The 17,840-nt window shown below is 41.2% G+C and overlaps 1 protein-coding gene across 2 annotated transcripts in view; it reads left to right on the forward strand.

Annotated features, from left to right (window-relative positions):
- CAPZA1 (capping actin protein of muscle Z-line subunit alpha 1) overlaps nt 1-11,441 on the forward strand; it is a gene marked incomplete at both ends in the record, with an annotated part of 39,869 nt that extends 28,428 nt beyond the window's left edge. The window contains 6 exons of one of the 2 annotated variants that reach the window (XM_084244233.1): nt 3,926-4,132; nt 7,090-7,169; nt 7,760-7,838; nt 9,124-9,195; nt 10,848-10,910; nt 11,301-11,441. In XM_084244233.1, coding sequence (XP_084100359.1) covers nt 3,926-4,132; nt 7,090-7,169; nt 7,760-7,838; nt 9,124-9,195; nt 10,848-10,910; nt 11,301-11,441 — 642 coding nt within the window. The remainder of the gene's footprint in view (nt 1-3,925; nt 4,133-7,089; nt 7,170-7,759; nt 7,839-9,123; nt 9,196-10,847; nt 10,911-11,300) is intronic. The other variant, XM_084244234.1, reaches the window with a different exon arrangement.
- Nucleotides 11,442-17,840: the final 6,399 nt, after the last annotated feature.

Raw genomic sequence — 17,840 nt, forward strand, 5'->3', positions numbered from 1 at the left:
TTTTTGTCACATAAGAAGTGCAGAGGTGATATTTAGGGCTATTACAGCAGCTCCATGATGTCACCGGAAAACTAGGTTGCTTCTAGCTCTCTATTCTGCCATCCTTGGATCTGATTTTCATTATCCTGCTCTCAAGATAGCACTTTAATTTCTGGGTACTGAATTTGTATTCCAGGAAGGAAAAAGGTACAAAAATAATGGTGCTGTTGATCATTCCAGAGGCAAGTTCTACTGATAAGTTACTGCCAGAAAGATATCACTACATCATTCTGGGAAGTAGCATATTTAAATTTGGACCCATTGCCTTATTGGAAAACTTTGAGGCTCTGTTAGAAAAAAAGGAAAGAATGGATATTGAATAGGAAGCTAGCAAGGATCTATACAGTTCATATATACATACATTTGAATCAGAAGTAAATGAAAATTGAATAGATTGACATGTCACATTTATGAATAAGAAATACAAATGGGGGCCTCCCCGGTGGCGCAGCGGTTGAGCGCTGGGTTGCGAAGCTGCCCGCGGCCTCTGCACCGGTTCAATCCCCGGCTGCTCCCCGGCCACTGGAGGAGGGTCCCACATGGCGCGCAGACCTCTCCTGCCGCCCACTGCTCCCCTCAGCAGTGTACTTCGGTCCTTCTGCCTGCTCTGCTCCCCGCTCTGGCTCTGGTGAATTCTCTCACCCTCCTGTGCTTCTGACTGTGCCCAGTGCATGTATAAACAAACAAACAAAAACTAAATAAATTAATTAAAAAAAAAAAAAGAAATACAAATGGATTTCATGCAATTCCTATGAAAATTATAGTAAACCGGGGGATCTAACTCATGTTGCAGAGGCTGCGGATAGCTTCATAGTGCTGTGTCTTAACCCCTTGCACCACCAGGGAGGCCCCTATAGCAACTTTCTTTTTTTTTTTTTTTTCTGAAATCTCTTTTGTCTGAAATTAATATAGCTACTCCAACTTTCTTTGGATTTCTATTAACGTGGTAAAATCTCTTCCCATCCTTTTAACTTGTCTTTATATTTAAAGTGGGTTTCTTGTGGACAACATATGGTTGGGTCTTGTGGTGTTTTTGTTTGTTTGTTTGTTTTGTTTTTTTGTGGGACCCTCCCCGGCTGCAGCCGGGAACGAACTGGCACTGCAGAGGCTGCAGGCAGCCTCTCAGCCCAGCGCTCAACCGCTGCGCCACCAGGGGAGGCCCCTTGTGGTGGTTTTTTAATCTACTTGGGCAATCTCTTTCTAGAGGTGGTAATTTTGATTACCCACATTAAAAGGATTTTGATATAATTGGATTAAAATTTCCCATCTTGGTAACTATTTTCTATTTGTTGCCCTTTTTCTTTTTCTTTTTTTTTTTTATAATAAATTTTATTGTTATATTCCCCATACAATTGCAGCCCCCCCATTCTGACCCCAATCCCTCCCCTCCCGCCCCCGCCCCCCTAAAAGTGTCTCTGGTTCATAGTTTTTTGTTGATTTTGATTTTCACTTTCTTATAGTTATTCATTTTCCTGGTCCCTTATTTAAGTTTTCTAGATTCCTGCTATGAGTGAGACCATCCGGTATTTTTCTTTTTCTTTCTGGCTTATTTCGCTGAGCATGATCCCTTCCAGCGCCATCCATGTTGCTGCAAATTGCATGTGTTTATCTTTTTTGAATGCTGAGTAATATTCCATGGTGTATATGTACCACATCTTATTGATCCAGTCATCTATTTTTGGGCATTTGGGTTGTTTCCAAAGCTTAGCTATTGTAAACAGTGCTGACTATAGCAACTTTCTTAATAGCAGAAACTATAAATAGTTCAAACATCTTCGATTTAGAAATGATTAAATGTAGTATGTAATGTCTATATTGTGAATAATATATAATTATTGATAATAGTAGAAGTAGTAGAAAAAGTAGAAGAGGAAATACAATTCATTTTAAAGGTAAAAAGAAATGCCAGCTGAATTTCTGTTAATGATAGGCTTGTAAATTGGTACAGTTCTCTATGATGGAGAACAATTTGTACATTTCTGTCAAAACTGAATGTATTTACCCTTTGGCCAAATTGTACTTGGCACGGGTACATAATTTGTACATAATGAATATACAGGTCATTCATTGCGGTATCATTCATAATAGCAAAAGATTGGAAACAGCCCAGCTAACCATTAGTAGGGGATTGGTTGAATAAATTTTGCACATTCATACAATGGAGTAGAATACAGCTAAAATAAAACACAAGGAAATTCTGAGTACTAATAGGAAGTAATCTTCTAGATATTTTAAGTTTAAAAAAAAAAAAGGAAAAGGTGCAGTAGAGTATACTAGTTTTATTTTTAAAAGTTTTATATATAAAAATTAGAATACATATTCACATTGGTTTGTATTTGAAAAAAGAAATGCTAAAAGAATATTTGAATCGGGAATTGGCAGGTGTTTTTTTTTTTTCTGTAAAGGACCAGGTGGTAAATATTTTCAACTTTATGGGACTTCAAGTTTGTCATGACTACTTGACTCTGATGTTATCTTGGGAGAGCATCCACAGGTGATACAAAAACAGACACGCTTGCTTGTGTTCAGCAGAACTTTACAGAAACATTTGGCACCTGCATGAATAGGTAGTAGAACCTTGCTCTAAGTGAGTAAAACCAGTTACCTTGTAGAGGAGCAGAAGATTGTTAGGAATTTGGTAGATGGGGGTCAGGGGGACTATTTTCATTTTTTAGTCATGTGACTATTGCCTATTTTTTTTTTTTTTTATTTATACAAGAACTAGGGTACAGGCCAAAGGCACGGAAAGGTTAGAGAATTTATCAGAGACAGAGCAGGGAGCAGAACAGGCAGGCTGACAGAAAACACTGCTGAGGGGGGGAGCAGCAGGAGCGACAAAAGAGGTCTGCCTCGCCATGTGGGTATCTCCCTGGCCAGCCGGGAATCGAACCCGTGCTGCAGAGGCTGAGGACAGCTTCACAGCACTGCGCTCAACCCACTGCACCACCAGGGAGTCCCTGTATTACCTATTTTAAATACTAAGTCTAATGACTGAAAGCATTTCATGAAATACGTGAAAAATACAAAATTATACATTTAAGTTATTACAGCTATGTATAAGATACATATTTATAGTGCCTTCCCTGGTGGCACAGCGGTTGGGCGCTGGGCTGCAAAGCTGCCCGTCAGCCTCTGCAGCGCCGGTTCGATGCCCGGACGCTGGCGAGGGTCCCACATGGCATGCAGACCTCTCCTGCCATGCCCGCTGCTCCCCTCAGCAGTGTGTTTCGTCAGTCTGCCTATTCTGCTCCCTGCTCTGGCTCTGGTGAATTCTCTCACCATCCCGCACTTCTGATGGTACCCAGTGCTTGTATAAATAAATAAATAAATCTTTTATAAAAAAGATACATATTTATATATAGGTAATATATTAAATAGAAACCAAGAAAGGAAAGTTATTGTAAGAATGGAGAATTGTTGCAATTTAGAATTAACTTAACCATAAACCTTTTTTTTTTAAAGATTTATTTATTTATACATACAAGTACTGGGTACAGTCAGAAGCGCAGGAGGGTGAGAGAATTCATCAGAGTCAGAGCGGGAAACAGAACAGGCAGACTGACGAAATACACTGCTGAGGGCAGCAGCGGCAGGAGAGGTCTGCGCGCCATGTGGGACCCTCGCCTAGCGGCCCGGGATTGAACCAGTGCTGCAGAGGCTGCGGGCAGCTCCGCAACTCAGCACCCAACCACTGCACCACTGGGGAGGCCCTCTATAAACCTTTTTATAGAAGTAAAAATGAAAGGAGATTGAAAATCAGTATTAAAGAGAAATCTGACTACGTGAAAAGTTAACCGTCTTCCTCAAAAGTTTTACTTGTTTTGTGAAATGTGACAAAAAGGACTGTTTTACAGGTTTACTCATATTTATAATTATTCTTTTGAAGGTCTTAATCACAGAACACGGAGACCTGGGTAATAGCAGATTTTTAGATCCAAGAAACAAAATTTCCTTTAAGTTTGATCACTTACGGAAAGAAGCAAGTGACCCACAGTCAGAGGAAGTCGATGGAGGTCTCAAGTCCTGGAGAGAATCCTGTGACAGTGCTTTAAGGGCCTATGTGAAAGACCATTATTCCAGCGGCTTCTGTACTGTTAAGTATCTGCCTGCTTCCATTTACTGTATCATTTGGGGGCTTTAGCCAGCCAAACATTACTTTTTACAGTCTCCTCTGCGTTTCATTCCTGAAATCATTTTTGAAAGGAATATAAATGGGAAATTCTCTATAGGAAATTCCTTTTTTTTAATCTCAATGCATAAAAATTTTAAATAGTATCCTAACATTTGTCTTATTTACGCATTACAAATGTCATTATACCCATCAGAAACCAGTTTTAAAGGTCTTTACAGCTTAGACATAAGAAAAGTAAATAAAGTTTGTTGGAAAAGACATATTTATGGTATAGGTATATTTACTCAAGCTGTTTCTATGTAGTTTAGATGCCTTCATTGAATAGTCAAACTATTTGAACTAATTTTTTTTTAAATCAAAGGTAATTTATCTTTTACTTCCTTTTGACTCTAAAAAGTAATAAATTTGGCTCTATCGTTATTTCTCCTTTGTAAAATTATAGCATATGAAGAAAAATGTCAGAATATTTTAAACATGTAATTGTGATATGTTAAATGATAGTATAGTATACTGGTTAAGGGCACTGCTTTGAAGCCATACTGGCTGGTCTGTGTCCTGGCTTTGCCACTTAACTACTTGTGTGACTTTGGGCAATTATAGTTCTGACCCCACAGGATTGATGTGAGGAGGGAATGAGTTAGTAATGTACATAAAGTACTTGGAAGGTGCATGGCCTACAGTAAGCTCAGCACACATGGCGATCATTCTTCTTACATGCTTGATTTTTTTTTTTTTAAATAATGAGGAAAGCTCATGTTGGCTAAGTGCCAAATTCCATTTTGGAGCCCAGTTTTGCAGAGAGAGACTTGACATCCTCTTTTAGAAATTGACTGTTCAATCCTAAATATACTTTTGACTTACCATTTGTTACTTATTCAAACTCTGTCACTACTCATTCTTATTTTGGAGAGCTCCTACACTGACTAATCCTACTGTGTCCTTTCTCCCTTCACTAAGCAAACAAATGAACTACAGAAAGCCAGGGAATGTTTCTGACAGTGTCTGCTATACCCAGGTGTCTTGTTAGTAATTCTTAATTCCTCCTCAGTATTCCCTGTGATGTTTCTACATGGTATGTTCTAAACTTTGCTTACTGTGTTCGGATACATATCTAATCCCCCACATTTTATTTTATTTATGTATTTTTTAAAACTCAACTTTTTTTTTTTTTAAAGATTTATTTATTTATGTATACAAGCACTGGGTACAGTCAGAAATGCGGGAGGGTGAGAGAATTCACCAGAGCCATAGCGGGGAACAGAACAGGCAGACTGACAAAGTACACTGCTGAGGGGAGCAGCGGGCGGCAGGAGAGGTCTGCGCGCCATGTGGGACCCTCACCCGGCGGCCGGGGACCGAAGCGGTGCTGCAGAGGCTGCGGGCAGCTTCGCAAGGCAGCGCTCAACCGCTGTGCCACCGGGGAGGCCCTCCTCCACATTTTAATAGGATCTAGACTTTGTCTTTATTCCACACTCACAAATTTTTTCTTTCTTCCATTATATTGAATTTGATGAAAAAAGATCTTTATTCTTGATTTCATACTATCCCGTTCCCTTTAAGATGTCTTCTTCTGACTCCATTTTAGAAATGTAGTACTTTATCCTGTCCATAAACAGGAGGAAAACTTTTCCATCCGTCAATAATAGTTTCTATAAGTTGCTCCTCTTTTATTTCTTTCTGTCTTGCCCTTCCTCTCCTCCACCTTCTTCCTGCTTTGCTGATCTCGGCCATGCAGCCAAACCAGGGGCACCTGTAGTTGCACTTCCTCAGTACTTTCCTACTTCTTAACCTTTCGAATTTGGCTTCAATCTGTATCCTCCAGGAACGACCCTGGGAGGTTACTCAGAGTTCCAGAATTGCCTAATCAGTTGCCTTTTCCCGGCCCTTGACTTCTGTGTGGCATCTCATACTAAGTTCCGCCAACTGCTTCTAGAAATCACCTTTTGCTTCATTATCATATCAGCACCATCTATTATTCTCTCTGCTTTTGGGAATGTAGGCATTCCCTACATCTGTATTTCAAGTGATCCTGGGCAGGAAGTTCCCTGATCCTATGTAAATGATAACAATGTGTTTCAACAGATTTACTAGACCAAAGGAAAACAATGTAGAACATTTGTGGACTATAAAAGCACTGTTTTTTTTCCATCTTTCCCTTAGTGATCACATCACCTCTCCCACCCTAGGGGACAGTTGATGTTTCTTACTGCTGGCTGGACATTGCCACTAAATTTCCCACTGCGCTAATCACCACCTTTCTAGATATCCAGGCATGCACATACTTTAGCTCCTTTCTCTTGTCCTTCATTTACAATACGTTGGTAGACTTTAAATTGTGCTTCTACATTCATTTACTCATTGGTATTACCCAGGTTTTTGTTTAGATTAATTTCATGGTCTTTTAACCAACTTCCATGTTTTCTTCCATTTTACTCTGTTTTCTCCCAAGATGGTGATTCTGGTTATATCATTTTGGTGTCTCTTTGTTCCCTATAGAAAAAAAGCCTAAAACCCCTTATCTAATGTCCACTACCTGACCTAAATCTACTGTCCTTTTTTCATACGTTTGTTCTAACCTAACAGAACTAATTGCTGTTCACTGAACATGCCCTCAGTTTCCTGTCTCAATTGTTTTCCCATCATTATTCTCTTTCTCTACATATCAGAATCTCCACTACCTTCCAAGGCCAGCCTAAATGGTACTTTCCTTAAATCAGGAACAGTATTTCCCTCTGTTTTCAGAGTACAACTCTCTCCCCTAGAACCTAACATGTTCTATTTTGTTCATACTGCATGAACTCGTAGGAGTTTTAACTCGTACTGTCTGATTCTTTGTCTCCCAAGGATTTAGCACACTGCTTTTTTGTCATTTAGATTAAATGTGTTTTCAGTCTAACTTTTTGTTTTTTGAACAATAGGTTTATGCTAAAACTATAGATGGACAACAGACCATTATTGCATGTATTGAAAGCCACCAATTTCAGCCTAAAAACTTCTGGTAAGACACTAAGTTGTTCTCTTATATTTGTATCTGATTATTTTGGGGGGATAAACAAGCCAACAGATAAGACTTGGTTTTTAATCTAAGTATCTTGGGATAAATTATTTACTTAGAGATTAAAGTTTCCCATCTGTAAAATGAGGGATTTAAACATGATTCCTTCCAATTCTAAGATTTTATAAGCTATTTTTTTAAGTACTCTTTTATTGAGTGAGAATAAGTGATTAATAAAGTGCCCAGGTAGAAATCCCAGTTTTACTTGGGTTAGGGTTAATAACACTGTGAGTTAATTGCATAACTCCATTTGTTTGTGGAAGAACCTGCCATGAACTGAGTAGACATGCTTCTCTCCTCCAAGAGAACAAAAGGAAAAATGAAAGTCAAAATTACTTAGAAAAGGTTTAATGACTAGGCCACTTGGATACAAACTTACATTTGAAAGGGGAGAACCTTGCTTGTTTCAAACTAGAAATTACTTGTATCTTTTTTTCTCTTTCCCCCAACTCTTCTGCCTCTGTAGCAAATGGCCTCACTGTGGCTCAGTGCTAGCTAATTCTGAATTACTATGTGTTTGTGTGTTGTAATAGGAATGGTCGTTGGAGATCAGAGTGGAAGTTCACCATCACACCACCTACTGCTCAAGTGGTTGGAGTACTTAAGATTCAGGTGAGATTCCGACATATTACTAGGCTGTGATAAAGCATTACATCTCTAAAACAAACATGCCAATTGGTATTTGTTCTTGTATTAGAAATAAGGGCCAACTGTATGTAGGTACAAAGGGAGATTAATGTCCGTGAGTAGAAATAGAATCCTGCATCCTGAGGAGGTACTTAACCAGAGCTATGTTCTGGCTTGATAAAGGACAGGTCACGTGGCATGTACTACTTGCTTGTTTTTCTCTTTCAAAGACAACTAAGTTCTTTCCAGGAATTATCAAAGAGTGGTTTTATGAAAGAAGAAAATAAGTAATTATTAAGAAGTGATTATGTAGCAGCTATTTGGTAGCTTTCTTAGTGTTTTTCATGTATATTATATCTCACTCAAGTGTGTACATATATCAATACATATATAAAACCTAGGTCTTAGCTTTGAAAGAAACTACATAAATGGACTTATTTTTTACAGTAATTTTTTTTTACAGTAATGTCAATTAGATAAAATAGGGAAACAATTTTATTTAGAACTATTAATTTAGGTCATTTAGAGAATGTACTGAAATACACTGCTGAGGGGAGCAATGGGCAAGACAGGAGAGGTCTGCTGTACCATGTGGGTCAGCTTCCTGGCTGGGGATCGAATTCATGCCACAGTGGCTGGTGATAGCTTCAATTAATGGTATAATTGAATCAAAACATATGTCATCTGCACGCACTATAGCTTCCTGCTACAAGTAACTACAACTCTCTCCCTGGGGACTTTCCTAGTCATGGCACATGCCTGACTCAGGTGAAGCAAGCTGGGCATGTTAAATGGCTCTAGAAGTGCCATAAAGGGATCAGCAGATAAATATGCCAGCTTCCTCACTCCTCTGGTGGGACAGTTCTGCTGCATTTCTCCTTAGTCTTCCAGAGTCCATCCCTGGCCTGGGAGCTGACCCACATGGCGTAGCAGACCTCTCCTATCTCACCAGCTGTTCCCCTCAGCAGTGTATTTCAGTCAATTGGCCTGTTCTGCTCCCCACTCTGTCTCTGGTGAATCCTCTCATGCTCCTGCACCTCTGGCCTGTACCCCAGCTCCTGTATGCATAAATAAATAAAATAGATCTTTTTTTTTTTTTTTTAAATCAGTTTTCCCTGCTAGGGGAAGAGAATTCTTAAATTTAGTGTTCTGTAAAATACTCATTCGGAGTTGGTAAAGATTGGGGATGACTTAAGAGATGGATTTGTGGCCTAAGCATAGGTTTCTGTGTGAACTACATATAAACTTGCTCAAGCATTGTCTCACGCAGGTTCACTATTACGAAGATGGCAATGTCCAGTTGGTTAGTCATAAAGATGTACAGGATTCAATCACTGTTTCGGTGAGTATAACATACTTAACGTCTATCTCACTTGTATCTTGTTTTTCTTTAAAAATTTAGTTTTGATCCTAAATACTGATTCTGCCAGTAGAAATTCATTTTGCTTTCAACACTTTGATTTGGGCAGCTTCTGAGAGAATATAACCAAGTAGCTACATTTAGTCTTTGACTCAGAGTAGTGATGATGACTTGAAAATATTCAAACTTCTTTCTTAATTTTTGAGATTTGCTCAAAGACAGCAATAGATTTAGTCCTAAAATCTTTAGTCCGTTCTTTAGGTCTTCGTATCGTTAGAGAAACTAAACATTTTTAGGAGTATTTAATCAAAAGTTAGTGTGTTCTATAACTGAAAATGGGGAACATATTTTTTCTTTCTTGCCTTCTTGTATAGTTTCAGACTTCTTATATTTCTAGAAGTTATTGAGCACCCTCAAATTGCTTTTATGTGTGCTCTATATCAATATTTACCTTGTTAGATATGAAAACAGAAATGTTAAAATAGAACAATAGCAAATTCTTTACTGGCTGACATAAATAACATCTTCATGAAAAACAACTATATTTTGGGCTTCCCCTGGTGACGCAGGCGGTTGAGCGCAGTGCTGTGAAGCTGTCCGCAGCCTCTGCAGCGCCGGTTCGATCCCAGCCGGCCGGTGAGGGTCCCACATGTTGTGACAGACCTCTCCTGTAGAGCCCACTGCTCCCCTCAGCAGCGTATTTCGTCAATCTGCCTGTCCTGTTCCCCGCTCTGTCTCTGGTGAATCCTCTCACCCTCCTGCTCATCTGGCCTGTACCCTGGTTCTTGTGTAAATAAATAAAAAAAATCTTAAAAAAAAAAAAAAACTATATTTTCCAAACCAAAAAAATAAATAAATGAGTGAAAAGAATGGCACTGATTTTCATTTTCACAAATCATGTGACATGTGACTTAATGAAAGACAACAGGATTCTCACTCTTCACCCATTTAGTGCTAGCCCTCTAAGTGATGCAATCACCACCCTCACACAGCTCCCATGAGCTTGCGTTGTACACGCGTGAGAGTGAGAGTGAAAACGGCAAGGGTTGCTATCACCATGAAAATAGAGAACAGTTTTGCCTGTTGGATAGGAGCTGGGAATTGCTGCACTAGGCATTAAATCTTTTAGAGTTTTACCACTAATTCTTTTGTGCTTAATGGTAAATGGGAGAGAGATTCACCTCACTTTGCAACTGAATCAATTTCGGCAAAATGCGATAGATAAATAGCAATAGAACAATATGTGAACTTTACATATATGGCACATATACCCGAGGGCATTGTTTATATCCACTTAACACAGGTGTCGTCAAGGCATAAAAATCTGAAGACGTCACAGTTTTTTCTTCTGCGCACACTGAGGTTGACTGGAAAGGATGTGGGTTTTGGTGAACAGTTTCAGACCCCATCCTTACTCAAAAGCTGCCTAGTTTTGGTCAAGTCTCGGGAGGGTTTTGATTTCTCATTTGCAAAATGGCGGTGATGATAATAGAGCTGCTTCACAGGGTTGTTGTGAGAATCATGAAGGTAATGGGCACAGAAAATGCTAGTTAATATAAACTTTTCATTTTCTTTTTATTTACTGCTTACAAATTATTAAAAATCCATTATCTCCCTCCATCTGCTTCCATTAGAGTGAAGTCCAAACTGCCAAGGAGTTTATTAAAATCATAGAGCATGCAGAAAATGAGTATCAGGTAAGAAGATTTGGACTAATTTTTCTAGGTCTAGTACCTAAGTATTTTGCTTATAACATATTTTATTGAACTTCTGTGTCCTTTTAACATAAATAAACTGTGTCCTTTTAACATAAATAAAATAATCAAAATTTCAACAGTCAAGAAACTATAGTTTTAGAAATAATATAAGTGGGATTCTTAGCCTGCTTCAGAAATTGGAGAGAAACTCACTAGAAATATTACATCTTATCTGTTCTTCTAAAGGGCTCAAGCATGTCCTTTGACTAGTTATTTTTTCGTTCACAATCATCCTTTTTCTGTTCAAGCAACTTTTCTATAATTATCTATTAAATTATCTATTAATTATCTATCTATTTAATTATCTATTAATTATCTATCTAATTACAGACAGCAATTAGTGAAAACTATCAAACAATGTCAGACACCACATTCAAGGCCTTGCGCCGGCAGCTTCCTGTTACCCGCACCAAAATCGACTGGAACAAGATTCTCAGCTACAAGATTGGCAAAGAAATGCAGAATGCTTAAAGGCTAAATGTAGGATTCTTCAGTACATGAGAAGATAGGATTCAACATGTGGTCATATGAAATATAACTGATTTATAAACGAGAGTGATATTTTGCTAGGGCTTTCAAAGTTAGCAGGTTTTATAACCTCACAAAATACTGTTGAACCTATAGCATTGTCTTGATTCTGTTGTGTTCTCTGCCTTGTAATTTTTGTTTTTACTATATCTACTTGTAAAAAATTTTTTTTAATTCTGCCACATTTATTGATGGAGAAGAAGATCTACCCTGGAGTCAGTTTACTGTTTAGAAAATGTTCCTAGCCACGAAGCCCTGTTCTAGGCAGGTGATATGTTCTGTACTTCTCTACCCCATCCTTCAGAGCACTTCTGGTATTTCAGTGGTTTTCACTGATTCACCAGCAGCTAAAAAGGCTATCCTAAAAACTAGTGCTGAGTGCAAAACACATTCATCCTTCCCTTTCCAACCATTTATAGCATTTCATAACTGTAGTTTTCAAAAGTAAGAATTGGGGATTTTCACATCCTTTGGAGGGGGGGGGGCAAAGGAAGTTTTCTGGAAAATCCATGATAGCCAGCTTCTCTGGGGAAGTTGTTTTTAAATCCAAAGACTTGAGCCACATTCCCTGCAAGTGAACTTGTTTGTTTTTTCCCTTCCCTCATTGTCTCCCTCCCATCCAGAACCATTGTAGTTACAGATATCTGCATTTTTAGAAGAGTTTTACCCATTTATTATTATTATTTTGTAATATTCAAAAACTGCTGACAGACTGGGGATGTACTAGAGTATAAACTTGAAAAATGCAGATGTTAAGGGAATAATAGATACCTTGTGCTTTAATACTTTGTGGCAGGATTGTACTATAAGCAAATGAATCAAACAACTATGTAAATTACAAACAAAAATTAAAAGTGAACCAAAGTGAAAAGGATAAACTTCCAGGCAGTATCTTTCTATCGTAACCTGTTATTTAAGGGAATACTAGTGATTTGTTCTAAAAAGGATGTAAAAGTTGTTCCAAATTACTCTTCCTCAGTCCTGCCTGCCAAGAACTCAAATGTAACTGTGATATAGCAACCCTTCCCAGGTATACTGGCAGGTACATGTGTGATCACAGAATACACAGGTGACATAGATATGATATGACAGCTGGTAATGGTGGACTCATTTACATTGTTTACACTTTATGACCAGGCCTTAAGGGGAGGTCAGTTTTTAAAAAACCAAGTAGTGTCTTCCTACCTGTCTCCAAACAATTGTCAAACAAGAAGGTTGTTTGTGCTTCAGCTTTGTTTTTGCTCAATAATACAGTCAAGCAGGAATGTTTTTCCAAGTGACGCATTGAGCTGTGTAAGCATTTTGTTTATTTCAAATAAAATATATTTGTATTATTTGTCATTCTATCCATCCATACCACACATCCTCTGTATCAGGTAGTCCAATAGAAATATACCTGTTTTGTTCTTAAATTGTCTGAGTCTCTCCTTTCTGAGCCATTTCTTTAGTCTTTGTTCTTCAGGTAAGTGATGGAACTGCATTTGATTTTTTTTTTTTTCTCCTGTATCAGTTTTCTCTTCTTCACTTTTTTTTTTAAGTTATTTATTTATTTATACAAGCACTGGGTACAGTCAGAAGTGCGGGAGGGTGAGAGAATTCACCAGAGCCAGAGCGGGGAGCAGAGCAGGCAGAAGGACCGAAGTACACTGCTAAATGGAGCAGCGGGCGGCAGGAGAGGTCTGCGCGCCATGCGGGATCCTCCTCCGGGTGGCCCGGGAGCAGCCGGGGATCGAACCAGCGCTGCAGAGGCTGCTGGCAGCTTCGCAACCCACCCAGCCCTCAACCGCTGCACCACCGGGGAGGCCCTGATTTTTTTTTTTTTAAGATTTTTTTTTTTAATATAAGAGCTGGGGTACAGGCCAGAGGTGGGAGGGTGAGAGGATTCACCAGAGACAGAGCGGGGGGTGGGGAGGTGCAGAACAGGCAGACTGAACGAAGTACACAATTGAGGGGAGCAGCGGGCGAGACAGGAGAGGTCTGCTCACCATGTGGGACCCTTCCTGGCCGGCTGGGAATCAAACCGGTGCTGCAGAGGCTGCAGACAGCTTCACACTGCTCTCAACCCGCTGCGCCACCGGGGAGGTCCCTGCATTTGATCTTATTTGGTGACCGTGTTCAGTGTTTCTGAACTTGGTTTCTGCGTTCAAGTATGAGAAGTCTGAATAGCCAACGTCTTGGAAAGAACAACTCTTTTTTTTTCAAGTGTAAGTGGTGTCTCCATGGAGAATACTGCTTTTCACCCAAAGGTGGTTCAAAAGTTTTGTCTTGAGTTTCCCATTTCTGTCAAAATGAAAAATCTAGATCTCTTCCTATCTTCCAGAAAACAAGGCCCAAATATGATTAAGTCAAAATGAAGGAATCCCTGCACCTTAAACTTGGGAAATATTTCACATTGTCTTAACTCCAAATGCTGCTTTTCTCCCACACAAGTCTGACTGAGCCACAGACATGCGACAAATGCTTTTACCTAGATCGCAACAGAGAATCAAGGAGTTGTGGTGCTGCACTGACATCCGAGGCCAGTTCAAATCCCCACCTTCTCAAGGGACATTTAGCTATACTCACTGGACTCACTGTGCACATTCAAATATGCTCGCCTTTGCTTTTAACTTACTCTGTCAGCCTGCCCCCAGGCTATCCCATCAATCTCCGTAGCTCTACAAACTTTCGTAAAATCTCAATCTCCTGGACATCTGAAACCCTTGATTACTTGAATAATTGGAAGGAAATGAACCCTTCCTGCCAATTTCTGCAGAGACCTGATTTTCTTAACCTTCTTCAGCAGAATATGTACTTTAATTGTGTCTATTTTATCATGCACTGATGGAATCGGCCTGTGGTATTGAAGGGGTGGGTAGCTAGTGGGCAAAGGCTGATAGCCACAGAGCTGGTAGCCATAGAAGGGTGGGGAAAGAACAGCACTTGTGGTCGCTTCACACCTCTGGGTGACCAAAAGGGGCAATGAGGCAAATCAGGGCAGTGGAAACGTATCCCAAAGTAGGAAAAAAGCCTCCGGGAGCTTTTGAGAGCCCAGGAGAGCCCCCAGAAGTCCTATAAACAGAACAGCACCCAAGCAATGGGCTCTTCCCTTAGACACCCTCCTGCTGCCAGGAGACTCTTGCAATAAACCTGAACTTGCTAACCTTCAGTCTGATGTGTGTCAGTGATTATTCTTCAATCCCTTGAACACAAGAACACACCCAATCAACAACCATATCTTAGGGCAAAAGTTTCCCAGCCAGATGAAAAGTTTTCTGTGTAGCCTCACTCCTATATTTGGTTTGAAACATGCTACAGATGGGTGATTTGTTTGTTTAGGATTTATTTATTTATGCATACAAGAACTGAAATACAGGCCAGAGGCACTGGGTGGGGAAGGGGTGCAGGGGTGAGAGGATTCACCAGAGACAGAGCTGGGAGCAGAACAGGCAGATTGACTGAAATACACAGCTGAGGGGAGCAGCGGGCAATCAGGAGAGGTCTGCTGTGCCATGTGGGTCACCTTCCTGGCTGGGGATCGAATTTTCACTGCAGTGGCTGTGGATAGCTTCACAGTGCTGTGTTTAACCCTTTGTGCCACCAGGGAGGCCCAAGGGTGACTTGTTTTGAGCCTGGGTGGCAGTGCTTCTGCAAGTTGCATAGTTCTAGTATTTTAATAATCATTATTATTGAACTTTGATGACTGACTCATCTAGATTCAAACCTTGGCAACTTCTCTTCAAACGCACATAAGATTAATACACATCTGAATGTCAGTTTATTAATTTGCAATTTTATGTAGAACTACCAAGCTGCATACCACTTGGGAAATCAAAGAAAGGAAGGTTGATATAGAATAAAACTGGATGGTCCCATAAAACAAGCTGAGCTAATTAAAGTTCTCCCTTGAATAGACAAGGTACATAGAAAAATGCAGATCTGTAACCAGAAGACCAGAGTTCGGGCCACCTGTCACCACCTAATGCCAGTAGAGACAGGAACTGGATCCTTAAGAAACCGCTTTAACATTTCATTTCCAGTTGGCTGTTTACAGTGAGCTGAACAAAAGACAGCTCAGCAGTAAGCAGGGCTTCACTGCTGCCAGGAGCTTGTGATGTCCAGCCCTGGATGTGCCTTATCACCCTCCTGGATGCCTGGCTTCAATCGTGTCCCAGCATGCTGAGGCTGGTCTTCAGATAGCACGGGCTCCAGATGTGTCCTTGGGCTGCAAAGTTGACTCAGAGCAGACAGGCCATAAACAAAATGAGATTTCCTACTAAACCATGCAGAGTGTCTTTTTTTTTTAAAAAGACATTTATTTATGCATACAAGAATTGGGGCCTCCCCGGTGGCACAGCGGGTTGAGTGCAGCACCGTGAAGCTGTCCACAGCCTTTTTTTTTAAAAAAGGTTTATTTATTTATTTATACAAGCACTGGGTACAGTCAGAAGCGTGGGAGGGTGAGAGAATTCACCAGAGCCAGAGCGGGGAGCAGAACAGGCAGACTGATAAAATACACTGCTGAGGGGAGCAGGGGGAGGCAGGAGAGGTCTACGCGCCATGTGGAACCCTTGCCCTGCGGCCGGGAATCGAACCAGCGCTGAAGAGGCTGTGGGCAGCTTCGCAGCCCAGTGCTCAACTGCTGTGCCACAAGGGAAGCCCTGTCCACAGCCTTTGCAGCATAGGTTCGATTCTCAACCAGCCAGGGAGAAACCCACATGGCATGGCAGACCTCTCCCGTCTCACCCGCTGCTCCCCTCAGCAGTGTATTTCGGTCAGTCTGCCTGTCCTGTTCCCCACTCCGTCTCTGGTGAATCCTCTCACCCTCCCGCGCTTCTGACTGTACCCAGTTCTTGTATAAACAAAAAAATAAATCTTAAAAAAAAAAAACAAGAACTGGGGTACAGGCTAGAGGTGCGGGGGTGAGAGGATTCACTAGAGACAGAGTGGGGAACAGAACAGGCAGACTGTCCGAAATACACTGCTGAGGGGAGCAGCAGGAGAGACGGGAGAGGTCTGTTGTGCCATGTGGGTCAGCTCCCTGGCAGGGGATCAAACTGAGGCTGCAGTGGCTGTGGGTAGCTTCATAGTGCTGAAACAACGACTTGTACCATCAGGGAGGCCCCAAAAACCATGTAGAGTGTCTTGCCCAATCTCCACTCCCTTCCTGGCCCCATAAGCTCTAAGTCCTCTGAGGGCAGAAACCAGTCTCATCTCTCCAGATCCAATGTGTAAAAAGGCATTCTATTACAGAACTTATATATTATAAAGTTGCCTACAAACATGGAACTAATGATTAGTGAAATATTACCCCCAAAAGGGTTTAGCTTCCTGTGAACTCCTGATTACATTTTTTGTCAACCGATCAATATATAACCTTGCTATAACCTTTCGTATGTTCTTATTTAACATACATTGTTTATTCATTAACATTGAACTCACAGGGGCCTCCGGGGTGGCGCAGGGGGTTGGGCAAAGCACTGTGAGGCAGTCTGCAGCCTCTGCAGCATGAGTTCAATCCCCCGGTTCAATCCCCCAGCGGGTCAGGGAGCAACACACATGGCGCAGCAGACCTCTCTTGTTTCACCAGCCACTACCCTCAGCAGTGTATTTCAGTCAGTCTGCCTGTTCTGCTCCCCACTCTGTCTCTGGTGGATCCTCTCACCGCCCCCTCCCCCCACCTCTGGCCTCTACCTCAGCTCTTGTATGCATAAATAAATAAATCTTTATTTTTTATTTTTTTAAAGATTTATTTATTTATTTATACATACAAGCCCTGGGTATAGTCAGAAGCGGGGGAGGGTGAGAGAATTCACCAGAGCCAGAGCGGGGAGCAGAGCAGGCAGAAGGACCAAAGTACACTGCTGAGGGGAGCAGCGGGCGGCAGGAGAGGTCTGCGCACCATGCGGGACCCTCCTCCTGTGGCTGGGGAGCTGCCAGGGATCGAACCGGTGCTGCAGAGGCTGCGGGCAGCTTCGCAACCCAGCGCTCAACCGCTGCGCCACCAGGGAGGCCCAATAAATAAATCTTTAAAGAAAAAAAAGTTGAATTCATAGCCAACAGCGCTATAATTCATGCATAACATGGGAATTTTCTCTGCAAGGGAAGAAAAAAGATAATATTCCTTCACCTACCTGGGTACCTGGGTTCTTGACTGAGACATCTTAGGAAAACTGAGTAACTCGCCAACATTAATTAAGCTATCTTCTTTAAGGACATCATCAGCTAGGCCTCCCTGGTGGCGCAAGGCGGTAAACACAGCATTAGGAAGCTATCCCGCAGCCTTTGCAGCAGGAGTTGGATCGATCTGGCCTGCCAGGGAGCAGGCCACAAGAGCAGGCCTCTCCTGACTCGCCCGCTGCT

This window comes from Talpa europaea (assembly GCF_964194135.1).
Source record: "Talpa europaea genome assembly, chromosome: 9".
Lineage (NCBI taxonomy): Eukaryota > Metazoa > Chordata > Mammalia > Eulipotyphla > Talpidae > Talpa > Talpa europaea.